The 23063-nt window shown below is 44.0% G+C and overlaps 1 protein-coding gene across 1 annotated transcript in view; it reads right to left on the reverse strand.

The window, feature by feature from the left end:
* The window catches only part of ppm1h (protein phosphatase, Mg2+/Mn2+ dependent, 1H), a 75776-nt gene that overhangs the window by 46234 nt on the left and 6479 nt on the right, over nucleotides 1-23063 (reverse strand). Inside the window, exons 2-3 of the mRNA XM_063196688.1 lie at nucleotides 17685-17856; nucleotides 14773-15204 (exon numbers count right to left, since the gene is read on the reverse strand). Of these exons, the coding sequence (XP_063052758.1) occupies nucleotides 14773-15204; nucleotides 17685-17856 (604 nt within the window). The remainder of the gene's footprint in view (nucleotides 1-14772; nucleotides 15205-17684; nucleotides 17857-23063) is intronic.

The raw sequence follows: 23063 nt of genomic DNA on the forward strand, positions 1-23063 counted from the left end.
CATAACACTATGCCAGGTAGGCAACATAACATCATCCTATGTCATGTTGCTGCTGCACTTTTGCTTCAGTACAAATGAAGACAGAGAGCAGTGCTACACAGTATAATTATGCACAGATCCCTAAGCTGTGCAACACAGTATCATTATGTATAGATCCTCGTAAGCTGTGCTACACAGTATCATTATGCACAGATCTTCGTAAGCTGTGCTACACAGTATCATTATGCACAGATCCTCATAAGCCTGTGGATGAGAAAATGTGCATTATATTAAGCCAATCAATTACACTGAAACCTTTATAAATCACCACTCAATACATGGCCAGGAGAAAAAGAAAAAGGCCCAAGCTGTGTGGAGCTGTGTGGAGCTGTGTCGTGCTGTGTACTGGAGGGTTTCTTTTTTTCCAGAGAGGAGTAAAAGACGTGGCCAAAGTGTATAATTAAGGCCATTAATTATGCTAATTAATCCTGGAACTTATTAAAATCCATTATGGTAATTAATGAGATGAATAATTGATCGTCCACTGAATTAATTACCAACATTAAGCATTACATTCAATGAGGTCCGTCCTCTACTGCTCAGATGGTACTATAGATGCCCATTGTACTTGTATAGGAGGAAGGTGAGGTGGAAGCACCAGGTCTTTGTTCTTTGTTCTCTTACCCATGGAATTTAAATACAGCAGGGATTTCACACACTGTAAATTTTGCAATGTTTAACACTTACAGAGTCGATAAACACTTAATACTTCATATTATACACAATGTGCTACTCTCTACAGTAAGTGCTAAATGAACCCTGCCTGAATTTACAATGCATAATACACACACACACACACACACACACACACACACACACACACACACACACACACACACACACACACACACACACACACACACACACACACACACACACACACACACACACACACACACACACACACACACTCAAGAGACATCTTGACTATGTGACGTGAATTATGTCACGCCTGAAAATCCTCATTTCTGATTCATTTGGTGTGAACGAGTGTAGACAGGGCCGCTGACAGCTTTGGCAGGGCGGGGCACAAAATCACCCGAAAGGGCCCCCCACTCAATACAGTACATACAATGAGACAACTGACTCATTTCCGCCCCCTATGTCAGCAAGTATAAAGGAGATGGAAGGTATGTGTATCAGGTAGGGATGCACGGTACAAATTTCTTCACTTTCGATCCGATATCTGCCGATACCAATACTACTCCGATCCAATACCAAAATCACATATATGCATGGGTTTCAACTTGAGGTAGGCCCAAGCAGACTATTTGGTCAGAAAAGGGAGTCAGAAGAACAGGAAACCAATTAATAAGCAAAAAGTAACAAGTAAAAAAGTAACAATCGAATCCTGAAAACTAATATGAAAGTGTTATGATTTCAAATTAACATTCCCCCTGACTCAATGTCTGTATCAGGAAAATCCCGGTATTTTGGGAAAATTCCGATCCGATCCAATCTTTGAAATATGTTGATATCTGAATCTGATACCGATACACCGATACCGATACACCGATACCGATGTCCCATCCCTAGTATCAGGTTCCTGAGGCATGGCAGTAATACCTAGTGTTAATTACACAGTAATACCTAGTTAATATCTAGTGCTAATTAATTCCTAGTTAATACCTAGCTAGTGGCATTAATACGTAGTGTTTATGACGAGAGAGAGAGATGGCATTATAGTGTTAATTAATACCTACAGTAGCTAATAGTATTCATACCTAATGTTTGTGAAGAGAGTAGATGATATTAGTAATACCTAGTGTTATGGAGATGGAGATGGCATCTAATGCTGGTGAGGAGATGGAGATGAGAGAGAGAGATGGCATGAATACCTAGAGGGTGTTTGTGTGTGAGGAGAGGGAGATGGCATTAATACCTAGAGGGTGTTTGTGTGTGAGGAGAGGGAGATGGCATGAATATCTAGTGTTAATTAATACTAGTTCATATCTAGCTAGTGGCATTAATAGGTTGGTGAGGAGAGAGAGATGGCATTAATACCTAGTTAATATCTAGTGTTGGAGACAAGAGGGAGGTGGCATTACTACCTAGTGTGTGTGTTTGTGAGGAGAGTAGAGATGAGAGAGGGATGGCAGGCAGTCTGAGCGAAGACGCATCATGTGGTGACTCGACCATCTGCTCGGCTGCTCATCAGCGCACTCTGATTAACAAGGCTCTGTTGGCGTGTGTGTGTGTGTGTGTATGTGTGTGCGTGTGTGTGTGTGCGTGTGTGTGTGTGCTTGCGTGCGTGCGTGCGTGTGTGTGTGCGTGCGTGCGGGCGCGTGTGTGTCTGTGTTTGTGTGTGTGTTTCATTCTGATGACGCAGACACCCCGTCCTCACTTGCTTGTGCAGATTTCCATACGCACAACACATTATTCACACAAACAGATTCATACACTGAGTACACATACCCACCTAAAGCTGAAGGCTAGTAGAGTAATAGAGCTGTTTTCTGATAAAACTCCACGTGACACACAACTCCACATTACATGTACAGTACAACAGTTCAATATATACATGGGTTCTACATTTTTGTTTTAACCACACCGCGTGAAACTAGCTGCGCACAACTCAACCTCAGATTGTTGGAAACCGCTGTCGGTCAAAAAATTAGCTCACGTGGTTAGTTGCCAGTGTATAGAAGGTATATCACCATCCATATGCCAGTGTCTTGCTCCTCCTCAAAACATTGTGTTTACAAACATGGCGAACCCATGTATAGATGGGAAGCATTACATCCCATGGCTTCCTGTGGTTTATGCATTACTGTGCGTGTTCCTCATAGGCACCATAAAACCTCCATCTTCTTTACGGTTTCCTGTCAACCTAGTGCACTCTTGTGTATGCAAATGTGTATGTGAATGTGCACTCTTGTGTATGTAAATGTGTATGTGAATGTGCACTCTTGTGTAGAGTAAATGTGTACGTGAATGTGCATGAGGTTAATGAGATATAAACTGGGCCAGGGGTTGACATGCGGTCATCTCCAGATCTGCAGGATGGATGGATGGAGGAGGAGAAGTCAAGTCATGTCATGAAGAAAGAAATGCCTTCAGGCACAACAAGCACAAGAGCCTGACATCTGAAATCGCAGCATTTTCCACTTCACTTGCACCTACAACAACAAGAACTCACCTTAACAGCTAAGCCATACAACACATCACAACACAACACACAATCTGGTAAATGCACCATCACCTGAAGACACCACAGACAGGGACATTTTGACGTCTACACTTTACCTCGTCTTTATCTGGCTCAGACAGCTTCTTTCTCACCGTGAAAACAGAAATGAAAAGGTGGAAAAAAGAGGAGAAAAACATCCAAGCAACTCTGTTCCACGGAAAATGCGCCGATTCATGTCAGCGACTAAACCAACCGGAGGCGTTTGGCTGATAAGATAAGAAGGCAGAGGGTTTTTTTGCACAGCATATACCGGGAGAAGCTGCTGCATCTTACGGAGCTGCCCCTGACAGCCAGCCCAGCAGGCCTCATGGTTTCATGGTTTCTTTTAAAGATTTTTTTGTGGTCTTTCTCGATTTTAATTGATAGGACAGAGTGAGAGGTGGACAGGAAGCGAATTGGCAGAGAGAAGTGGAGGGGTCGGCAAAGGAACCGGGCCGGTAATCGAACCCTCGTCAGTTGCATGGTAGGCGAGTGCCCTACCGGTTGGCCACGGCAGGGCCTGGTGCATCGTGCAATGTATCGGATCGTAGGTCAAGCATCGTGATTCTGATGAGGACTGTTGAACTCGAAACGTAATCCAGCCATGAAATAATAGAAAAACAACAAAAAAGATTTTAAGTGTGCGGACTCCTCACTCCGGAAAAACTACTGTATCATTACAGCCCTAGTGGACAGGTGAGGCTGCTGAGCAGAGGGCCTGGATAACTGAGCTGTGCACAGTACACGCTGCAGTGTTAATTCAACACTTGAGGAAACACTTCAACATTCAACGCTTGGCCTCTGCTGTGGCTCTAACGGTAGGGCACTGCACTGCTACGCTGGCGACCCGGGTCATTTGCTGATCCTCCCCCATCTCTCTCTCCCACTCATTGCCTGTCAACATCATCCCTGCACCATAGTAATAATAAAGGCAAAAATATATATTTCAAAAAACATTCAACACTTGGAGGAATTTAACACTCAACACTTAGATGAATGTAAGACTCTTCTAGTTGGTTCTGCTCTCCAAGAGCTGAATAAATGGCAACATTTACCATGCGGAGGAAAAAGAACCATCTGATGACATTTCCTTCCTCAAAGACTGAGAGGAAAGGAGGACGACGCACATGATTAGAGGGCCAAGAGAATGGAGGGCGTGTAGACAGCAAATTGTGCAGTGTGTGAATTCTACACTTAGGCACTGAAAGGGAACACTTTTGATGTCGGTCTTACTCTCTAAGGCGTTGAGTCCACACTACAGAATGTACTGTACTCTACAGAGGAAAAAAGACCCACTGACGACCCTTCCTCCGGTGGAAGAGAGGAAAGGAGGGGAGGACGAGAGGGAAGGAGGGGTGGAAGAGAGGAAAGGAGGGGTGGGTGTTAGGTGTGGTGGAGGTGGTAGTGAGAGAAGGTGGGGGGGGCATGGTATATGTGATGGTGGTATGTGTGGCGCTAATGGGTGAGGGAGAAGGTGGGGGGAGGTGGTGGTATGTATGTTTGTGTGGTGGTGGAGGGGGTTGGTGGTATGTCAAGGGCATAACAAGGGCGAGGACACAGGAGACAGGAGACAGCATGGATAAGAGGACACAGGAGACAGCATGAATAAGACGGAGGTGAGGTGTGACTGCACTGTGTGTATGCAACAGGGTTCATAAGCATGTCTATTCAGATTACCATGCCTTCTGTTGGGAGGAGGAGAGAGAGAGAGAGAGAGAGAGAGAGAGAGAGAGAGAGAGAGAGAGAGAGAGAGAGAGAGAGAGAGAGAGAGAGAGAGAGAGAGAGAGAGAGAGAGAGAGAGAGAGATAGGCCCTGGCTGAGACGGACGGGAGCAGAATGGCAGAAGAGAAGAGAGCAGGTTCAATTTCATGCAGCCCCCTGCAGCCAGGAGAGAGGAGAGGAGAGGAGAGGAGAGCAGAGCAGAGCAGAGCAGAGCAGAGGAGAGGAGAGCAGAGGAGGAGAGCAGAGGAGGAGAGGAGAGGAGAGGACAGGAGAGGAGAGGAGAGGAGAGGAGAGGAGAGCAGAGCAGAGCAGAGGAGGGTCAGAGGAGAGGAGAGGAGAGGAGAGGAGAGGAGAGGAGAGGAGAGGAGAGGAGAGGAGAGGAGAGGAGAGGGGAGGAGAGGAGAGGAGAGCAGCCAGCCCAGCCCAGCCTCCCTCTTTCATGTTGCCTACTCACCATGCTACCCCTCTCATCTCCTCCTGTCAGCACCAATGCTTTCATATACGCCAGCAAAATTAGGACCACGTCTAAATTACCAGTACAGTGTTACAAATCATAAAATGTACAGCTAATGCAGACAGTTAATATTGTGTTGTATTGGGCACATATGAGGCGGGGTCCCACTGCACTGTGATTCAATTGAGCTGGTTGCACACATAGGAGCCAGATTTTGGTGTTATGCCCCTGACCATGCGGAGGTAGGCTACAGTGTGCATGTACTGCTGATACCATATATGGTTGTCAACGTTGTCAATGTCAACTAAGTGTGAAGTGTTAAATTAGCACTACTGGTAATATATTACTTCTAGATAATGGCTACTGGTAATATACTCCTTCTTGATAATGGCTCCTTGGCTGTTGTAGGAGGTGTGCTGCTTCCTCAATCCCATGAATGGTTGAGAGCAACACAACCCTCAGCAACAGACAGGCAGGCAGACAGAAAGCAAAGAGCAGCACTCTGTGGATGATGATGGGTCTGCAGAGCAGTGCATTGTGATATGCCTCCATCTAGTGGTAGTTCAGAGAAACACTATTTTTGACTGGATTTTGTATAATTAAAGTGCACCGAGTCAATGCTATGGCAAATCCTTGCAATGTGGAAAATCCTTATTGTCTGTGAGTGGTTTTTGAGCTGTGAATATTGTTGGATGTTGCGTTTTGGTGGCAGTAGTGTAGCAGGCAGCAGATGCAGATTATTTAATTGTGTTTCGAATGAAGAAACTGCAGATCATAACAAGATATCATAATGCTTACTGTGTCTCATCAGAAGACGTCATAATGCTTACAGTGTCCCATCATAACAAGATACCATAATGCTTACAGTGTAAAAAGACATCATAATGCTTACAGTGTCTCCTCATAACAAGACATCATAATGCTTACTGTGTCTCCTCATAACAAGACATCATAATGCTTACTGTGTCTCCTCATAACAAGACATCATAATGCTTACTGTGTCTCCTCATAACAAGACGTCATAATGCTTACAGTGTCCCATCATAACAAGACACCATAATGCTTACAGTGTAACAAGACATCATAATGCTTACAGTGTCTCCTCATAACAAGACATCATAATGCTTACTGTGTCATAACGAGACGTCATAATGCTTACTGTGTCTCATCGTAACAAGACGTCATAATGCTTACTGTGTCATAACGAGACGTCATAATGCTTACTGTGTCTCATCGTAACAAGACGTCATAATGCTTACAGTGTTATGACAACACATCATAATGCTTACAGTGTCTCATAACAAGACATCATAATGCTTACAGTGTCTCATAACAAGACATCATAACGCTTACTGTGTAACAAGACATCAATGCTTACAGTGTCTCCTAATAACAAGACATCATAATGCTTACAGTGTCTCATAACAAGACATCATAATGCTTACTGTGTAACAAGACGTCATAATGCTTACAGTGTCCCATCATAACAAGAAGTCATTATGCTTACAGTGTCTCAAATGATAAATGCTGTTTCTCCTTTTTTTAATTTTCAGTTATAAGAATGAAAGGTTGTGTCTATTCAGAGTTGTAATGTGTGGTTTTGCAACTGGCCTGGGCCTCGTTTCCGAAAGGGCCTTAAGTACTACTTAACGCTACGTGCTACTTAAGTTCACACGTAACACCATCGTAGAGCTCACGGAGCGTTTCCCAAAGCCAACTTAGCAAAGAACCATCGCAGGTTGACACGTAACTCTAAGAGCAATCCACGAGTGGTCTAGAGTAGTCTTAACGCGCTAAGATTGATCGTAGCGGCATGGCACAGTGGAGACACCCACAGGATATGAAGGGAAAAGAAGAAACCTGCGCATAAGATTGCTGTTTTAAGACGTAATAGGCATGGCACAGTGGAGACACCCATAGGAAAAGAGGAAACTTGCGCTTCAAGTTGATGTTTTAAGACGGGAGTGTAGCCTAAATATCATGGCAGCACAGTTGACACTGCAACGAAAATAAGAAGGTAACATTAATTGTGGATGTGTAGGCCTATAAAATAAAAGTAATGTGTTTGGAAATATTTTACAGGTAGTAAAATAGTTCGACTGTGTTTGATAAACCTGGGCATAATTAAACTGTGATCAATCATAATTTGTGTGGGTGCTTCATGAACATGAACAAGGCAAAATGAATAAGGGGCTTCGGCAACGAGAGACAAGAGTGTTGATGTCGGAAGGCCACTTCCGAAACTTTATTTATTTTATATTTTTTGAAGAAAAATGGTCAGCGAGTTGTTGCACCCTCTTTCATTTTCAAGTAGCCTAAGAAAGGGAAGGCGACGCCGAAAATACATGATAGTTGTAGGCGAAGGGTAAGCTATGACAAAAATTAAAAAGGCAGCGATGGGGATTCGTGTAGATTTTTTTGTTTTAATAACAGCAGACTGCCGTGCAAAAATGTCCTCACAGTTGTGAAAGTCTTGAGCGCGCGGTACTTTGCGCACCGCTCACCACATGTGCCAAGCTCCTCTCCCTATTCCGACTCTAGTAGGCTAAGCAATAACAAAAAGGCAGCGAGGGGATGTGTCAATTTTGATGGACATTGTTTTTCATAACAGCATGCTGACGTGCTCCCGACAGTTGTCAAGCCTTGAACGCCTTGAGGTTGTAACTTTGCGCATCCCAATTTGGAACTCCAACTAGGCCTAGGCCTACTTGTCTTCTTAAATATTAAGCTGCAGTAGCCAAGTGCACGCGCTTTATCTGGGTCTTAACGGCGTAGCTCATGGTCCGTCAGTTGGGAGTTTTGCATGATTTCATTGTGTGTGTGCATTTTATTTCATTTGCCAACAATAACTCCTGTCGATAGTTGCAAACTGCTACAAATGTAGTCCCACCCTTATAGAAAACAACTTTTGATACTGACACACGCCTTACATTTTGTAAATGGTTTAGCAGCAGATGACGGCGCAGTTCACTCCGAGTACACTTCAGCACCACATATGTGGACAGCGATCCTTAAGAGCGACGCTACGAATGATCTTAGAGGCTGTGCACGCGCGTTCATGTACGAGTGTCTTTGGGAAACAGTCGTAGGAAATCTAAGAACATTCGTAGGATCACTGGTTAACGACACACGTAAGGCTAAGAACCATCGTTATCGGGAAACGAGGCCCTGGTCAACATCTTAGTGAGCAAACAAAAGTAATCAATTTGTCCTTCTCAACAACTAAATAATTAATATTGTAAATTGTGTAAATGCTGTCGGATAATTTTAAGACAAAAACAAAACCAGGGGAAGCAGGACGATATGCTCCTAAGTTCCCTGCAGTAGAGACGTCTGCTATCTACATGGAGGATATGCTCCACAGTTCCCTGCTATAGAGACATCTGCCTGATGGGTTTGAAATAGAGTCCTGTGCTTTTTCATGATTCATGATTTCACAAAATATTCCAACTCCCAGGGCATTTGGACTGTTAAGGATTTTGGCCTGGCCTTCCCCTCAATATAGTGATATCAGTCCTCATGCTGCTACAACAGACCTCTCTGAGTCAGATTTAAATATTCATTTAGTTGTGAAAATAGCTTGTAATAGATCTCTAACATTGTTGTTACATTCTTCATTGTCTCTCTCAATGTATTGAGGACTGGTCTTTGCTTGAAAATGCCCGGCCTGATTTTTTGCCCCTGCCAACCCATGACTTCTGGCACATGGCCATAGAATGTGATAGCAGGGCAGTGACACGTGTGGAATTCCGCGTCTGGAAGCTGCAACCCTCACATGGCAAGATAATGGATCATGGATAATGACGACGTGTCAAATTGACATTAAATAAGGTCACCATCGGAAAATAGGTGATAAAGATTGTGACCGGCTCCATTCAGTGATAAATTGGCATGCTGACTCATTGTTAAACGAACACAGAATAGCTCCTGCTGTTATGCTACACTAGCTTCTAGCTGAGGCACTCTTTGGCAGAGTTGTATAAAGTAGAAGTAGAAGGGCTCTTACAGATGTAATTCCAACACTAGTATAGTACATAGTTGAAGTAGTTGATGTTACATGTAATATCATACTAGTAGTACTTCTAACTACTTTATACAACTCTGCTCTTTGGGTCCACGTCAAATCAGTCTCAAATTACACACTGCTAACCCACAAAGTTGCTACGGTAACTGCCTAACACAACTATGATATCATTGGGAAACTCAGCCATGTTAAGTAAAGTGTCCATGACAGGAAGATGTCCTCCAAGGCCCCTCTGCTGACAGGAAGCTGTCCTCCAAGGCTTCTCTGCAGATGCTAATGGTGCTCTTGTCCTCAGCTTCCATCCACTTAACTCAAAGCTTCTCAAACATGTTCAGACCAACGACCACTTTGCCTCCCCATAAATGTTCAGGGACCACCTGTCAACTGAATTGACAGTTGACGGGTGCTAATTTAACACTGCTAATTTTACAGCTCACAAACCTTTTATACACATTATATTTGACGTCACCTATGTTTAGCTTTGTAATAATCTCACAAATATAGTCTACTGCTATCTTGTCTTGGAAAAGTAGAAATCTCCCGTGCGGACCACCTGAGCTCTGTCGCGGACCACCAGTGGTCCCCGGACCCCACTTTGAGAATCCCTGACTTCACTGCACACCAGCAGCCTCGGTTCACACACAGTGTCTTTGCATCGTCATGAATAAGTCAGCCGTGCCGTCCCACAGGGCCACTACCCCATTAGCAGTAGCTACAGCGGACTGTAGTCACCATTCGCCTGATAGCACTTCTCCAGAGGAGGTCAGTGCTGAAGAGCAACCGTGTGTCCAAACACAGCCAGGCTCCTGATCCCCTGCTGACAATATGTTATCTGCCGAGAGGTGTGTGGAAGTGCACACACACACAGTAAATCTTGCAGCATTTAAGTCAACTTACAAGAGGGTTAAATTCAACTCTCTAAGTGCTGAGTAAACACGGCCATAATGTACAGTCTGGTGGTGGCTCAGGATGTCTAGCTAGGGGGTGTAATGGTACTTTAATGTGTCCATAACGATGCTGAGCAATGGTTCCCTCCCCTGCCTGATCCACAGCCCTCATCCTCAATGGACCCCTCCCCTGCCTGCTCCATAGCTCCAATGGTCTCCTGCCTGCTCCACAGCCCTCATCCTCATGCAGGCTCCGTAATGATCATCATTATACAACGGGGCCCACACAACAGTGCCACCAGCACACACACACACACTTAAGCAAGTTATTTATACACTCTGCTCTGTGGCTGTGTGGCTCTGTGGCTGTGACGATAGCCCAGCACGCACGGCAGAAAAAAAAGCTGTCTCATTAAGCTGCTCTTTCCCCTACAGGACTGGATTTCATTTCTCTACACTTGAGAGAACAAGTGAGACGCGACGAACCTGCACAATTTAATTCAACACTTAGAGAGTAATCTGGGACCAAATACACTCTAGAAGATGATAAATCGACTATCTAAGTGTTTAACAAACACTGTACACTTGAGAGAACAAGTGAGCTGAGATGAACCTGCAGCAGTGATAAAAACACCTTTTCTATGTAAATCCATGTCCAGGGACCCCAGAGAGAGGTACACGCCCTTCTAGTGACGCAACATCTTCGGCGTTGCTTCTAGTCAGGCCAGGAGCAATGAAAATATCGTTTCTCAGCTCCGGAGAAATCGGGAACTTCACCCACTTTGTCTGGAAGCAATCAACTTTGAGCAGCTCCAACGGCTGTGACGCGGTTTAAGCGGAGACATTCTATTGGGACTAAGGAAATGTTTGGTTTGAACTTCGGCACAGCCTTTTCGGGCCTCGACCAGTGGCAAACCAAGGGAGGCGGATTAACAGGCCGCTTCGGCCGTTATTCGTTATCTTCTTGGTCAGACCAACATCTCAGTCGGAGATTTGAAAGTTGATGATAATCAGGCAAATCCATGTCCAGGGAGCCCAGAGAGAGGTACACAAACATTTTCAGCATAAATGCCAAGCAGCAGATATGCTCATTGTTACAGTAACGAAAATCTCGAAAAGCAGAAAGAAAAAGATTATTGGTAGACTTGGTAAGCAGGGCGGGAGCGTGTCTATGTTCCCACAGCCCATTGGTCCCACATCACCAAGATTTTTAGGGGCCAAGCAGCGAAGCTGGCGAAGGCCCCTACTGTTTTAGCTGGTTTTCTTCTTATTATTCTTCAGTCACCATTCTTCTCCGACTGTAAGTCTATGGCAGCCCATAGAACCGTACGTAGGAAAATGCTGAAAATTGGCACACATATTCGGGCCCAGGTCAGCATTACCCACAGCAATTTATAGGTCCCCAGCCCCAACGCTCTAGCGCCACCAGCAGGTCAAAGTTGCAGGTACATTTCTGCTTGTAACTTTTGAACCGTTGGGCCAATTTTCATAAACTTGGTATCCCTGGAATCCTTGGGCCAAGACGAATCCAACGCACCATATGACGTCATTTTCCGCCAGGATAGTTTTCCCGCCATTTTGAATTTTGTAAAATTCAATAAAAATGCTATTTTTCCGGCAGTTTTTGACCAATTCGCCCGAAACTTGGTATATAGTATCTCTGGACTAAGCTACACATGGGGTCTCAAGGAATATTAGATATCTTTTATCGTTTTGCCGTGACAGCCAATCGAAATTGTCGTAAAAGTGGTGAAACAGGAAGTGAGGTCATATCTCAGCAACTGTTTGTTGAATTAGGTTGGGATTGTGTCCACACATAGTAATCCATCCCATGACCTACCACAAAAAAAATCAGAACCCCAGCTCAAACTCTGTAGCGCCACCAGCAGGTCAAAATTTTAGCTACATTTTTGACTGTAGCTTTTAAACCATATGCACGATGTAAAATATATTATTATCACTAGAATCCTTGGGCCAAGCCGAATTCAACGCACTATATGAAGTTATGTCAACGCAGAAGGGAAATTCCGCCATTTTGAATTTTGTAAAATTCACTGTAAGTCTATGGTAGCCCATAGAACCATACATAGAAAAATGCTGTAAATTGGCACACATATTTGAGGCAGCATCAACATTACCCACAGCGAGTTATAGGTCCCCAGCCCCAATACTCTAGCGCCACCAGCAGGTGAAAGTCGCAGGTACATTTCTGCTTGTAACTTTTGAACCGCTGGATCAATTTTCATAAACCTGGTATCCCTGGAATCCTTGGGCCAAGATGAATCCAACGCACCCTATGACGTCATTTTCTGCCTGGATAGTTTTCCCGCCATTTTGAATTTTGTAAAATTCAATAAAAATGCTATTTTTCCCGCAATTTTTGACCATTTCGCCCGAAATTCGGTATATTGTATCTCTGTACTGAGGTTTGTATGGGGTCTCAAGAAATATTAGATATCTTTTATCGTTTAGCCGTGACAGCCAATCAAAATTGTTGTAAAAGTGGCAAAACAGGAAGTGAGGTCATATCTCAGCAACCCTTTGTCGGTTTCGGCTAGGATTTGTTACACACATAGATGTCCATCTTATGACCTACTGAAAAAAGATTCAGATCCCCAGCTCAAACTCTGTAGCGCCACCAACAGGTCAAAATTTTAACTACATTTTTGCCTGTAGCTTTTAAACCATGTGCACAATGTAAAATACATTATTATCACTAGAATCCTTGGGCCAAGCCGACTCCAACGCACTATATAACGTTATGTAAACACAGAAGGGAAATTCTGCCATTTTGAATTTTGTAAAATTCAATAAAATGCTACTTGTCACACAATTTTTGTCAGAATGACCAGCAAAAAGGTACACATCATCTTCAGACTGATAGGCATTAGGGTATCCAAATAATTTTTGGTACCTCTTATCGTTTGGAGGTGACAGCCAATCAAAATTGTCGTAAAAGTGGCAAAACAGGAAGTGAGGTCATATCTCAGCAACCGTTTGTCAGATTCTTTTAGCTATTTTTTGCACACATACTAGTCAATCCCATGACCTCCCACAAAAACAATCCAGATTCCCAGCTCAAACTCTCTAGCGCCACCAACAGGAAACAGGAAGTGAGCTTATATTTGTCAGCCCTTTAAGGGATTCAAAATAAACTTGGTTCATGTGAGCACACTCCCCTCCAAGGAATGCACACCAACATTGGCGAGATTTGGGCCAAAGGGGGCGCTGCAGTTCCTTCTGTTGCTGTGGCGACTTTGGCAAGTTTACTGCTTGGCCCCGCATTGCTGCTTGCAGCTATATTTAACATTATTTTTAGGCCTATTGGTTCTCTTAGTTTACTTGGAAATGTGGGAACATGGAGTTGTAAAGCATAGGGCTTATATTTGAATAATTTCTTAAAACTGTGGGAACATGGAGCAGCAGGAATAAGCTGGGACCATTTGGGCTGTGGGACCAATGGGCCGTGGGACCAATGGGCTGTGGGAACATAGAGCTGACCCCAGCAGGGCAGCAGGTAACTAAACTGAGTAAGAAGAAACTCTGCAGAATGCCGTTTACTCGACTCCTGAACTTCCATTACCAAGTGTTGTCACTAAGCAGCAAGCACATTCTCTTCACATAACGTTACGCTAAGCTAGCAGAAGCATTCAAACCAACATACAAGGGAGGAAAACAGCAGATGCAAAAACTGCAGAGGAAAATGCAGTGTTAGTTCAACACTTCAAGAGACGATTTAACACCTCCTAAATTATGTTTGGTCCCAGAGTACTCTTGTCTTGACTTGATTTTTTGAAGTATTTTTTTTTTTACTGTGCAAGTGCAAATACACTAGTACTTGAAAGCTACACTCACCACAGCTTTAAAGGCATCTCAAAGTCATTACATTACACTACATTACACTTTGTTTCAGCTTTTATCCAAAGTGTCTATTGCAGGCTATTGGTTACAGTCCCTGGAGGAAAGTGAAGTTGGGTGCTTTGCTCAAGGGCACTTCAGCCAACGGACTGAGGTGTAGGGAGAGGTAAGGGTGGAATTCGAACCTGCAACCCTCTGAAACCAAGATCAGCTCCCTAACCATTACAGTACACTAGAGCAGCTCCCACCTTACATCAAGATTCCACCATTTCTGAAAATATGCTAATTCTCCACCTCCCCTTGAGTTAAATAATTCAGTTTGACCTTTCTCCTGTACCTCCAGCCGTTTTCTGAGTCTGGTCATTATTCCTGGTTCCACAAGGTGCAATGTAGCCTTATTATTTTGTAAAGGTTTTTTTCTTTTTCTTTTTCGACTTTTGATAGGGCAGTGTGAGAGGTGGACAGGAAGCGAATTGGGACAGAGACGAGGAGGGGTTGAACCCCGGTCAGCCGCATGGCAGGCGAGTGCCCTACCGGTTGGCTACGGCAGGGCCGGAATGTAGCTACGCACCATAAGAGATCAAGGAGTGCAAAGACGCAGTATGAATGCAGGACTCACCATAGCTTTGAAGGCGTTTTCTATGGCACCAACGATCAAGCTCTCGTGCTGCACCTTCTTCTCCATGAAGAACCGCGGAGCCGGTGTGCTAGGGGACCCAGGCGCCCCTGCGGCCCCCCGGAGCGAAGCAGCCCGGGTGAGGGCCCGCTGCTGGGTACCCCCACCTCCACCCCCACCGCCACCCCCGCCCCCACCGCCACCACCGCCCCCGGAGGACAGGTGGTGGTTGTGGTGGTGGTGGTGGTGGTGGTGGTTGGACTCCTCCCCAAAGCAGGTGGGGGGCAGCAGGGCGGGGTTGTGGAGGATCTCCTGCACCTCCAGCAGGTGTTCTAGAATGTGGTGATGTAACAGGCGGGCGGCCACCACGGCCGCGCCCGAGCCCGCGTGCCCGTCGAACAGCGCCCAGTAGTGCAACACCAGGGTCTCCATATCCTGCAGAGGAGGAGGCAGTAGAGTTAGTATAGCGTGAAAGAAAGCCCACTGGGAAACTCCAACTCCCATTGTCATTGTGACACAGCACTCCACAGCACACAAGTGAACACTGCACACTGCAAAATTGCTTTCATGCCCCACCCGTGCAAGGGGGCAGCCTTCAATGACGCCCCAAGGGAGCAGTGCAGCGGGACGGTACCATGCTCAGGGAACCTCAGTCATGGAGGAGGATGGGGGAGAGCACTGGTTAATTACTCCCCCCACCAACCTGGCGGGTCGGGAGTCGAACCGGTAACCTTTGGGCTGCAAGTCTGACACCCTAACCGCTTACACATGACTGCCTTAAAATCTGCCTCAGTATCAGACCAGTGAGGGTAAATAAATAAATGTATCAGATCTAAATAAGTAATAACATTCCCAGTGGTACAGCATCAGTCTCTCGTCTCCTGCAGTAGAGGAGGCTGAATTGTTACTGTCAGTTACTGTATCCTTTCATTTCCATCATACAGAGACTAGTGCACAGAGTCACAATAGTCAGTGTTAATTCAACACTTATAGAGTTGATTGGTAACTCAATCTAGACGATGATAAATCCACTCCATAAGAGTTGAATTAACATTACAGTATTATTGTGCAGGACAAAGACCCCAAATACAGTACATGCAGAATGCAGAACAGTTACTATCAGTTACTGTGGACTTTTATTTGCATTGAACAGATAGTCGTGCAGGACGATAGACCCCACATTCATGTAAATTATGAAAAATGTCAATTAAGCTCTGGTTCATGGATATTTCTATAATACCTACAATTATTTGTTTCTGCAGTTTGCAGACAATTGCAGGACCAAAATGAGTAATATAGATTATGAACTGATATGCAAACTGCATGCAGGAATGTGGAAGTTACCACATGGTAAAGAACACAACTATGCCACCAACTAGCCAGTGGCAATACTGGTTTACCTGGTCTGGAATAACATGTGACCGGATTTCAAACCCAGAGACGCATGTTTCTCATAGCAAAACTATAAAAAAAAACCTTTATTTTATTATTTTTATTTTTTTTTACAGAATATGCAAGTTGAGGTCTTGCAGCTATTCAATGCTTCAGAAAACCGCATTGTTTTGTCTAAAGACATGCATTTTGTCTTTAAAGGGGCTAACTTCATATCTTGTCTATGGGCAAGGGAGACTTTCTGAGCTGAATTCTCTATTTTCTAAATTAAGAGGTGAACACATTCAAAAGATTCTTCAGATATTGCCAAACTGACAGGTGCAAGGTGTCATTATAAAGCTTTAGAATCTTCACAAACAGAATCCATGGTTGACTCAATATGCCCCTGCGGCCTGTTTCCCTGTGCACGGTCACATACTATATTGTAGCTACAGGGAACTGAGACGGATTTTGAGGCAGCTGGCATATGACAGAACACAGGGAAGGGGAGAGGGGGGGGGGTGGAGCCAAAGCAGAACCAAACAAGAATGTAGAGGGGAAAGGGAAGTAGCCTGCTATATGCACAGTGTACAGCAAGACATACCTGTCAAACCACCCTAACCTACATTTTTCATGCAGTTGTGTTGTTCACATTATCTAATAGAAGAGGACTGCAGGCTATTCTATTAGATGATTTACCTCTTAACTTAACCTGGTTTACTCAACAGCACCCCGCTATGCAGATGGATTTTCTTGGCACTACTAAACTACAAAAGAGATTTCCATTTATATCTATGCCAACTTGTTGAAGCACTTTCAGCTACGTCCTTGGTATGAAATATGCTACCCAAGTACAGATCAAGTCATGCACAGATCAAGTCATGATTGAAAAAAAGAAATACAAAAAATAGCACTGAAAGACTTCAGACCAATACTGTCATGTGTTAACAAGTGATTTTGCAAACCAATAAACAAATTAATGCACAAACTCAAAAATATAATCAACATCAGTCATTACATCAATCATTACATCTACAGTATTTCTACTGCTACTACTACAGTACCACCACTACTACTAGAATGTAGTACAGCGCTGTTACTCTACTACTTCTACTAATACATACTAATACCTATGTACTGTAGTACTATTTTTAGACTGTGTCAGTATATGAAGAGTTCAAATGCAAAACCCCCTGAGTGCCTTGTCAGAAAATAATCTTAATTCATTTTTATTTAATACAAAGCTATCAAAATTGCATATTTTTATTTTATTTATGTAATATAACTATTTATATGTATTATCAAGTACATGAATGTAAACCAAACCAACAACGGGGTTCTCTAAAAATATAGAAGTGCAGGTCTTCAGAAATGGAGTTAGGGGGTTTTGCATCTGAACTCTTCATATGTATATGCTTTTTTCAGGCCAGCTGTGATGCATCACACACGGTGTTGTCGTTGTCATTGACCCCCAATAGTCCCTCTCCATTGGGCAGGGATATAATGTAATGTAATGTAATGTAATGTAATGATGCGTTACGCACAGCGTTGTCGTTGACTCCCAGTAGTCCCTCTCCATTGGGGGGCAGGGAGGCGCGGCGGTGGTTGGTGGGGGTGCGGTTGGGGGTGGCGGGGCCCAGTAACCTCCTCTTCAGGTTCACTACCTCACAGCAGGCCTGGTCCTCGTTCAGCGCACTCTTCCCAGCGTTGATCACCCTGCAGATCACAAACACAGCAGAGTGGACATTTAAATGCAATTATAACCCAATACCCCCTCCTAACCTGCATGTATACCCAATACCCCCCCCCCAACACGCCTGGTTATCACAAGACCATACATGGGTTTCATGTTTGTAAACACCCCTGGCTGTGCACCCCTGGCAACGCAGTCTTCAACATCTGACTGTTGGAAATTACCGACCACACAGCCATCAGAGCTCTGACTTTGAAACTATTTGTATATTCTTAGGTCTCCTTTATTTATCAAGAGTGTGAGGTTGAGGTTCCAAAAACACCCTATAAGCTGCTACCTGGTACATGAGGTTCCAAACACACCCTATTGGCTGCTACCTGATACGGGAGGTTCCAAACACACCCTATTGGCTGCTACCTGGTACGGGAGGTTCCAAACACACCCTATAGGCTCAGCCTGATCTCCAAAAATTCCGTGCTCCTGGACACGGATGTTAAGGACACTAAATCCGTGTCCAGGAGCACGGATTTTGCCAAAATTCCGTGCTCCTGGACACGGAATTGTTTTCCGTGCTCCTGGACACGGAATTGTTTTCCGTGATGGGCACACGGAAGTGCTTTCTATAGGCTATTACCGCAGCACTGTGTTAACTCTATCATTAGAAAATACATACCAAATGCTAATCCTAAACAAAATAATGCTATAGCAATTCAAGTTGTGCCCTGACCAAAACATTCCCTAACCTTAACCTGTCATTAAAGACATATTTTTGAGAAATACCTTTTCCAGTTGGTTGCTAAGCTATCAAACTCATATGATGAATGAAAGAAAACTAGCTGTGCCCAGACCAAAACAATCCCTAACCCTAACCTGTCAGTAAGAAATGTTGTTTTTGAGACAAAATATTTGAAATCCTGAGAAAACACAAGACTGTGGAAATAGCCTATAGAAAGCACTTCAAACAATTCCGTGTCCAGGAGCACGGAAAATAATTCCGTGTCCAGGAGCACGGAATTTTGGCAAAATCCGTGCTCCTGGACACGGATTTAGTGTCCTTAACATCCGTGTCCAGGAGCACGGAATTTTTGGAGATCATGTTGATAGGCTACACAGTGGTTCCCAGCCTATGGGTCGTCAAAGATCCACAGAGGGTCGCGGAGCCCTCTTGATTTTGAGGGGTTTAATTTTAAATACCATATATAGCCCATGTTGAATAAAATAAGTGAAAGTTTTCGCAGGAAACAGAGGGCATCAAGTGACTCCCTCTCGTGTCTGCGCTCGTGCAGTTGGGTCACCAAAGCTTACAATAGTAAAATCATGGGTCCCTGAAGAAAAAGGTTGGGAACCACTGGGCTACTACATGGTACAGGAGGGCCCACTCCACATAAGGCTTATGACCTGTATCCTCCTGTGCCAGAGCCCACTCACTGGCCTCATAATGCCCCCCACTCCGGCAGTGGAACACTGTAATGGTCCTTAAAACACCTTTACTACCATCATATTACACTATGACATTACATTTCTTTAGAAATACATAATGGCTTGGCCATTGCCATTCTGTTAACAGTGAAGTTACCTCCTCCTACCAGTGAGTTTGACCTCCCACACAACTATTAAATTGAATTACTTGGCTGTTAATTCGCTCACCACACACAGTACGTAGGAAATAAGACAATGCCAATCATGTCCTATGTTGTGCAGTGAACAAGGCAGCCTATCGGACACGCCCTACTACCTATACCATCAACACTACATACCACATATTTGTCTAGAAGCACTTCCTGACTCAAAAAAGGCATGTGTTTGATGTGCACTTTGCATGGAAAAAACTGCAATTATATACACGTATATAAAAACAACTTTCATTAAAGGTTTAATTGCTTGGTTATAATGTGTTGGTTGACCAAGTCATTATAAGATATTTATATATTATTTTTATATCTTTAAATATTTTATATTCTGTATCTTATGAGATATTTACATCTTCATATAGGCTTTCCAGCTTTCGGTAAATGAGAGCGGCTTGGAGTTTCTCTTTTTCTGTCATGCTATTACTGTCATTTGGGAATTCTTACAACCCAACAATGTGTTATGTTGTCTGTCGGCACACAATGACGATGCATGGACAACTTTTTTTTTCAGCAGTGTTGCCGGGTAGCAACAGGAAAAAAGGCCTATTCTGATTGGCTTACTGCAAGTTGCACGAGGGTAATTTAAGTTCTTGTGGTGGAAAAATGTGCTTCCTAATATCATGGAACGTGCCCAACTGACATTGGTTAGTAACAGCATCGCCTGGCAACACTGAAGTCAACCTAGCACCCCTGTCTGTGTCTCGCCAGCCACCTCCCCATTAGTATTACACACCACACTCCTGCCCAGGCTACGCTGCACGCACTGCACAAGAGGAAGGGCGGGGAGAGTATTTATATTCTACTAATCGAAATTTAAAAAATCAGGGTGGGTAGACTATTTATATCTCAACATTACAAATAAAAACATCAAAAATAAATATTGTTACATGATCATTTTATTATTTTTTTCACGTTTCATTTTTGCCTCACTCAGTTGATTATTGCAATGCCTGGTTCTGTCAGTGATAAGACATATCACATCATAACGATTTGATCACACCCTCTTAGCACACCAAAACAGTCTAAGGGTGTGTGATAAAACAAACATGGGTCTACCATACACGTACGTACCTATACAGAGAACCTCGTGAAATACCAAATCATGATATTATTATTAGCCAATGCACAAATTACATTTCACATGCAGTTGTACATTTTACATTGTATCTTTTCATATGGTAATTCTACTACGCACGTTGATGTAAATCATACACTCAAATTCAGAACATTCAACCCAACCAATTAGGCACAATAGCAGCCTCTCTGTATATAATGTTTAAAATGTCCTTTTCATCTCTCATGGAGACCACTTTGTTTATCTGCACTCCTAATTAATGAAGACTAGAATGCACAGACCACGAGGCCAAAACACAACACTCTCAGCTTTCTAGAAACCACATATCCAGGAAGAGAAGGAAATGCATTGAAGAATAATAGGCTTATCTCTCTCTCTCTCTCTCTCTCTCTCTCTCTCTCTCTCTCTCTCTCTCTCTCTCTCTCTCTCTCTCCAATCTCTCCTTTCATCTAATTAATGCTGCCCATGAAAGGCAGAGCCATGCCGGCTGTCTCCAGGGTAACCTTTAATTGATTGGCTCGCTCACAGCAGTGCTAACCAGAAAGGTCAGTGTCGCCGAGGGGGTGGTGTTGGCAGGTGCTGCTGGCAAAGGTGGTGGTGATGGTGGTGGCGGTGGTAGTGGTGGTAATGGTAGTGGTGCTGCTGGCAATGGTGGTGGTGGTGATGGTAGTAGTGGTGGTGGTAGTGATGGTGGTGGTGGTGGTAGTGGTAGTGATGGTGATGGTAGTGATGGTGGTGGTGGTGGTAGTGGTAGTGATGGTGATGGTAGTGATGGTGGTGGTGGTAGTGGTAGTGATGGTAGTGATGGTGGTGGTGCTAGTAGTGGTGTGGAGATTTCTGCCCAACAAAAGCAAAGTGCAGTAACTACATATTTTGTCAAAATTGAGGTAAGACTGAAAATGGTCTTCATAACACCTCCTTTATCTTGTGACAAAGCCTTATGGTCCAAATGTGTCCCGTGTCCCGAGACATTGCTATGTCAAATTTGCAGTAACTACTATATCCAACCTACTGCCAAGGCTTTCAGGGCATTTTTCTCAGTTTCAAATTTGGCGTAATTACTATGCCTTTGTTGTAGGGTAGGACTTTGTGCTGTGTGACTCAGGGTCCTGACAACTGAAGTTACCAAAGAGACCTGTGCTGCTTTGTTTGTGACCTGGAGACAGAGTCACAGGTTGACAACCAATGAAAATTAGGGATGGGAAAAGAGGGTAAAAAACAAAAACAGAACAAACAAAAGAGTGCGAGCTAGAAAGTCTCGACAACCCTTTCAGCGAGGTCTCTCAGCGTAGTGCGGGTGGAGGGTTACTGTCAGCGTGGCGCGCGTGGAGGATTATTGTCAGAGTTCATTGAGAATGCTCATTATCTCCCTGAGGGGAGGCGAGCAGAACAGTGGGACTCTTAACCCTCGCCTGGTGGCAAAGGGATACGACACCCATCTCTCTCTCTCTATCTCTCTCTATGTATGTCTATCTCTCTATATGTCTCTCTCTCTCTCTCTCTCTCTCTCTCTATGTATGTCTATCTCTCTATATGTCTCTCTCTGTCTCTTCCAAACTCTAATTCTCTCTCTCTCTCTCTCTCTCTCTCTCTCTCTCTCTCTCTCTCTCTCTCTCCCTCTCCACTCTCCCCCATCCCAGTCAGACTTCATGCCCGGCTGCACTTAACCTCATTCCATCCCCTGGCTGTGTGCAACAGGCTGAGACTAACGCGGAACAATTGTTGGGACGGAGGCTATAATGATATAACGATGTAACGATGCCTGATAACCTGACAGCTAGCTTTGTCTAAATGTGGCATTGATGAACTGTTTGTGTGTTGGATAATATCTCAGAAGGGGGCTGGCCTTTTCATAGAAGAAATTACCATCTGCACAGCACATAAAAGCATCCAGTCACATGATGGAGGCGTGAAAAACTGTCCTCAGACGGTGTCATAAAAGTCAATGTGACCCCTTGACATTACATGGGTCACAACACAGATGTGTCAATCAAATAAGAGGCGCTGACTGCAGAATACAGGTCATGGGACGGGATGCATTTACAGTCATTTCAGCTGACTTCACTCCAGCTGGGTCACCATGCAAAACGTAAAAGACTGGGTCACAATGCAAAAGGCACTGAAAATGCGAGTAAGGGCCCTACCGTGGCATAAATGTAGGGCACTCGTCTGCTATGCAGCCGACCTGGGTTTGATTCCGACCCGGGTTCTTTGCCGACCCTTCCCCATCTCTCTCTCAAACATTTCCTGTCTCTCTCTCAAGCTGTCTTGTCACTAATAAAGTCTAAAAGACCATAAAATATATATTTATTTATTTTTTAAGAAAATGAGAGTGAGGCCAAAGTCAGGCCATTTGCGTATATATATTAGCAGCCCTGATGAATGATAACAATAATAACTGTACACACTGTGGTCTTTATATTTTTTGGCTTGTTATTTTCCTTGGGCGACCTTTGGTGTAGCTACAACAGGTTCCCTTACACTCACACTCATGGTGCACTTTATAATACTGTAAACTACTTGT

This window comes from Engraulis encrasicolus, chromosome 4 (assembly GCF_034702125.1).
Source record: "Engraulis encrasicolus isolate BLACKSEA-1 chromosome 4, IST_EnEncr_1.0, whole genome shotgun sequence".
NCBI classification, from domain to species: Eukaryota; Metazoa; Chordata; class Actinopteri; order Clupeiformes; family Engraulidae; genus Engraulis; species Engraulis encrasicolus.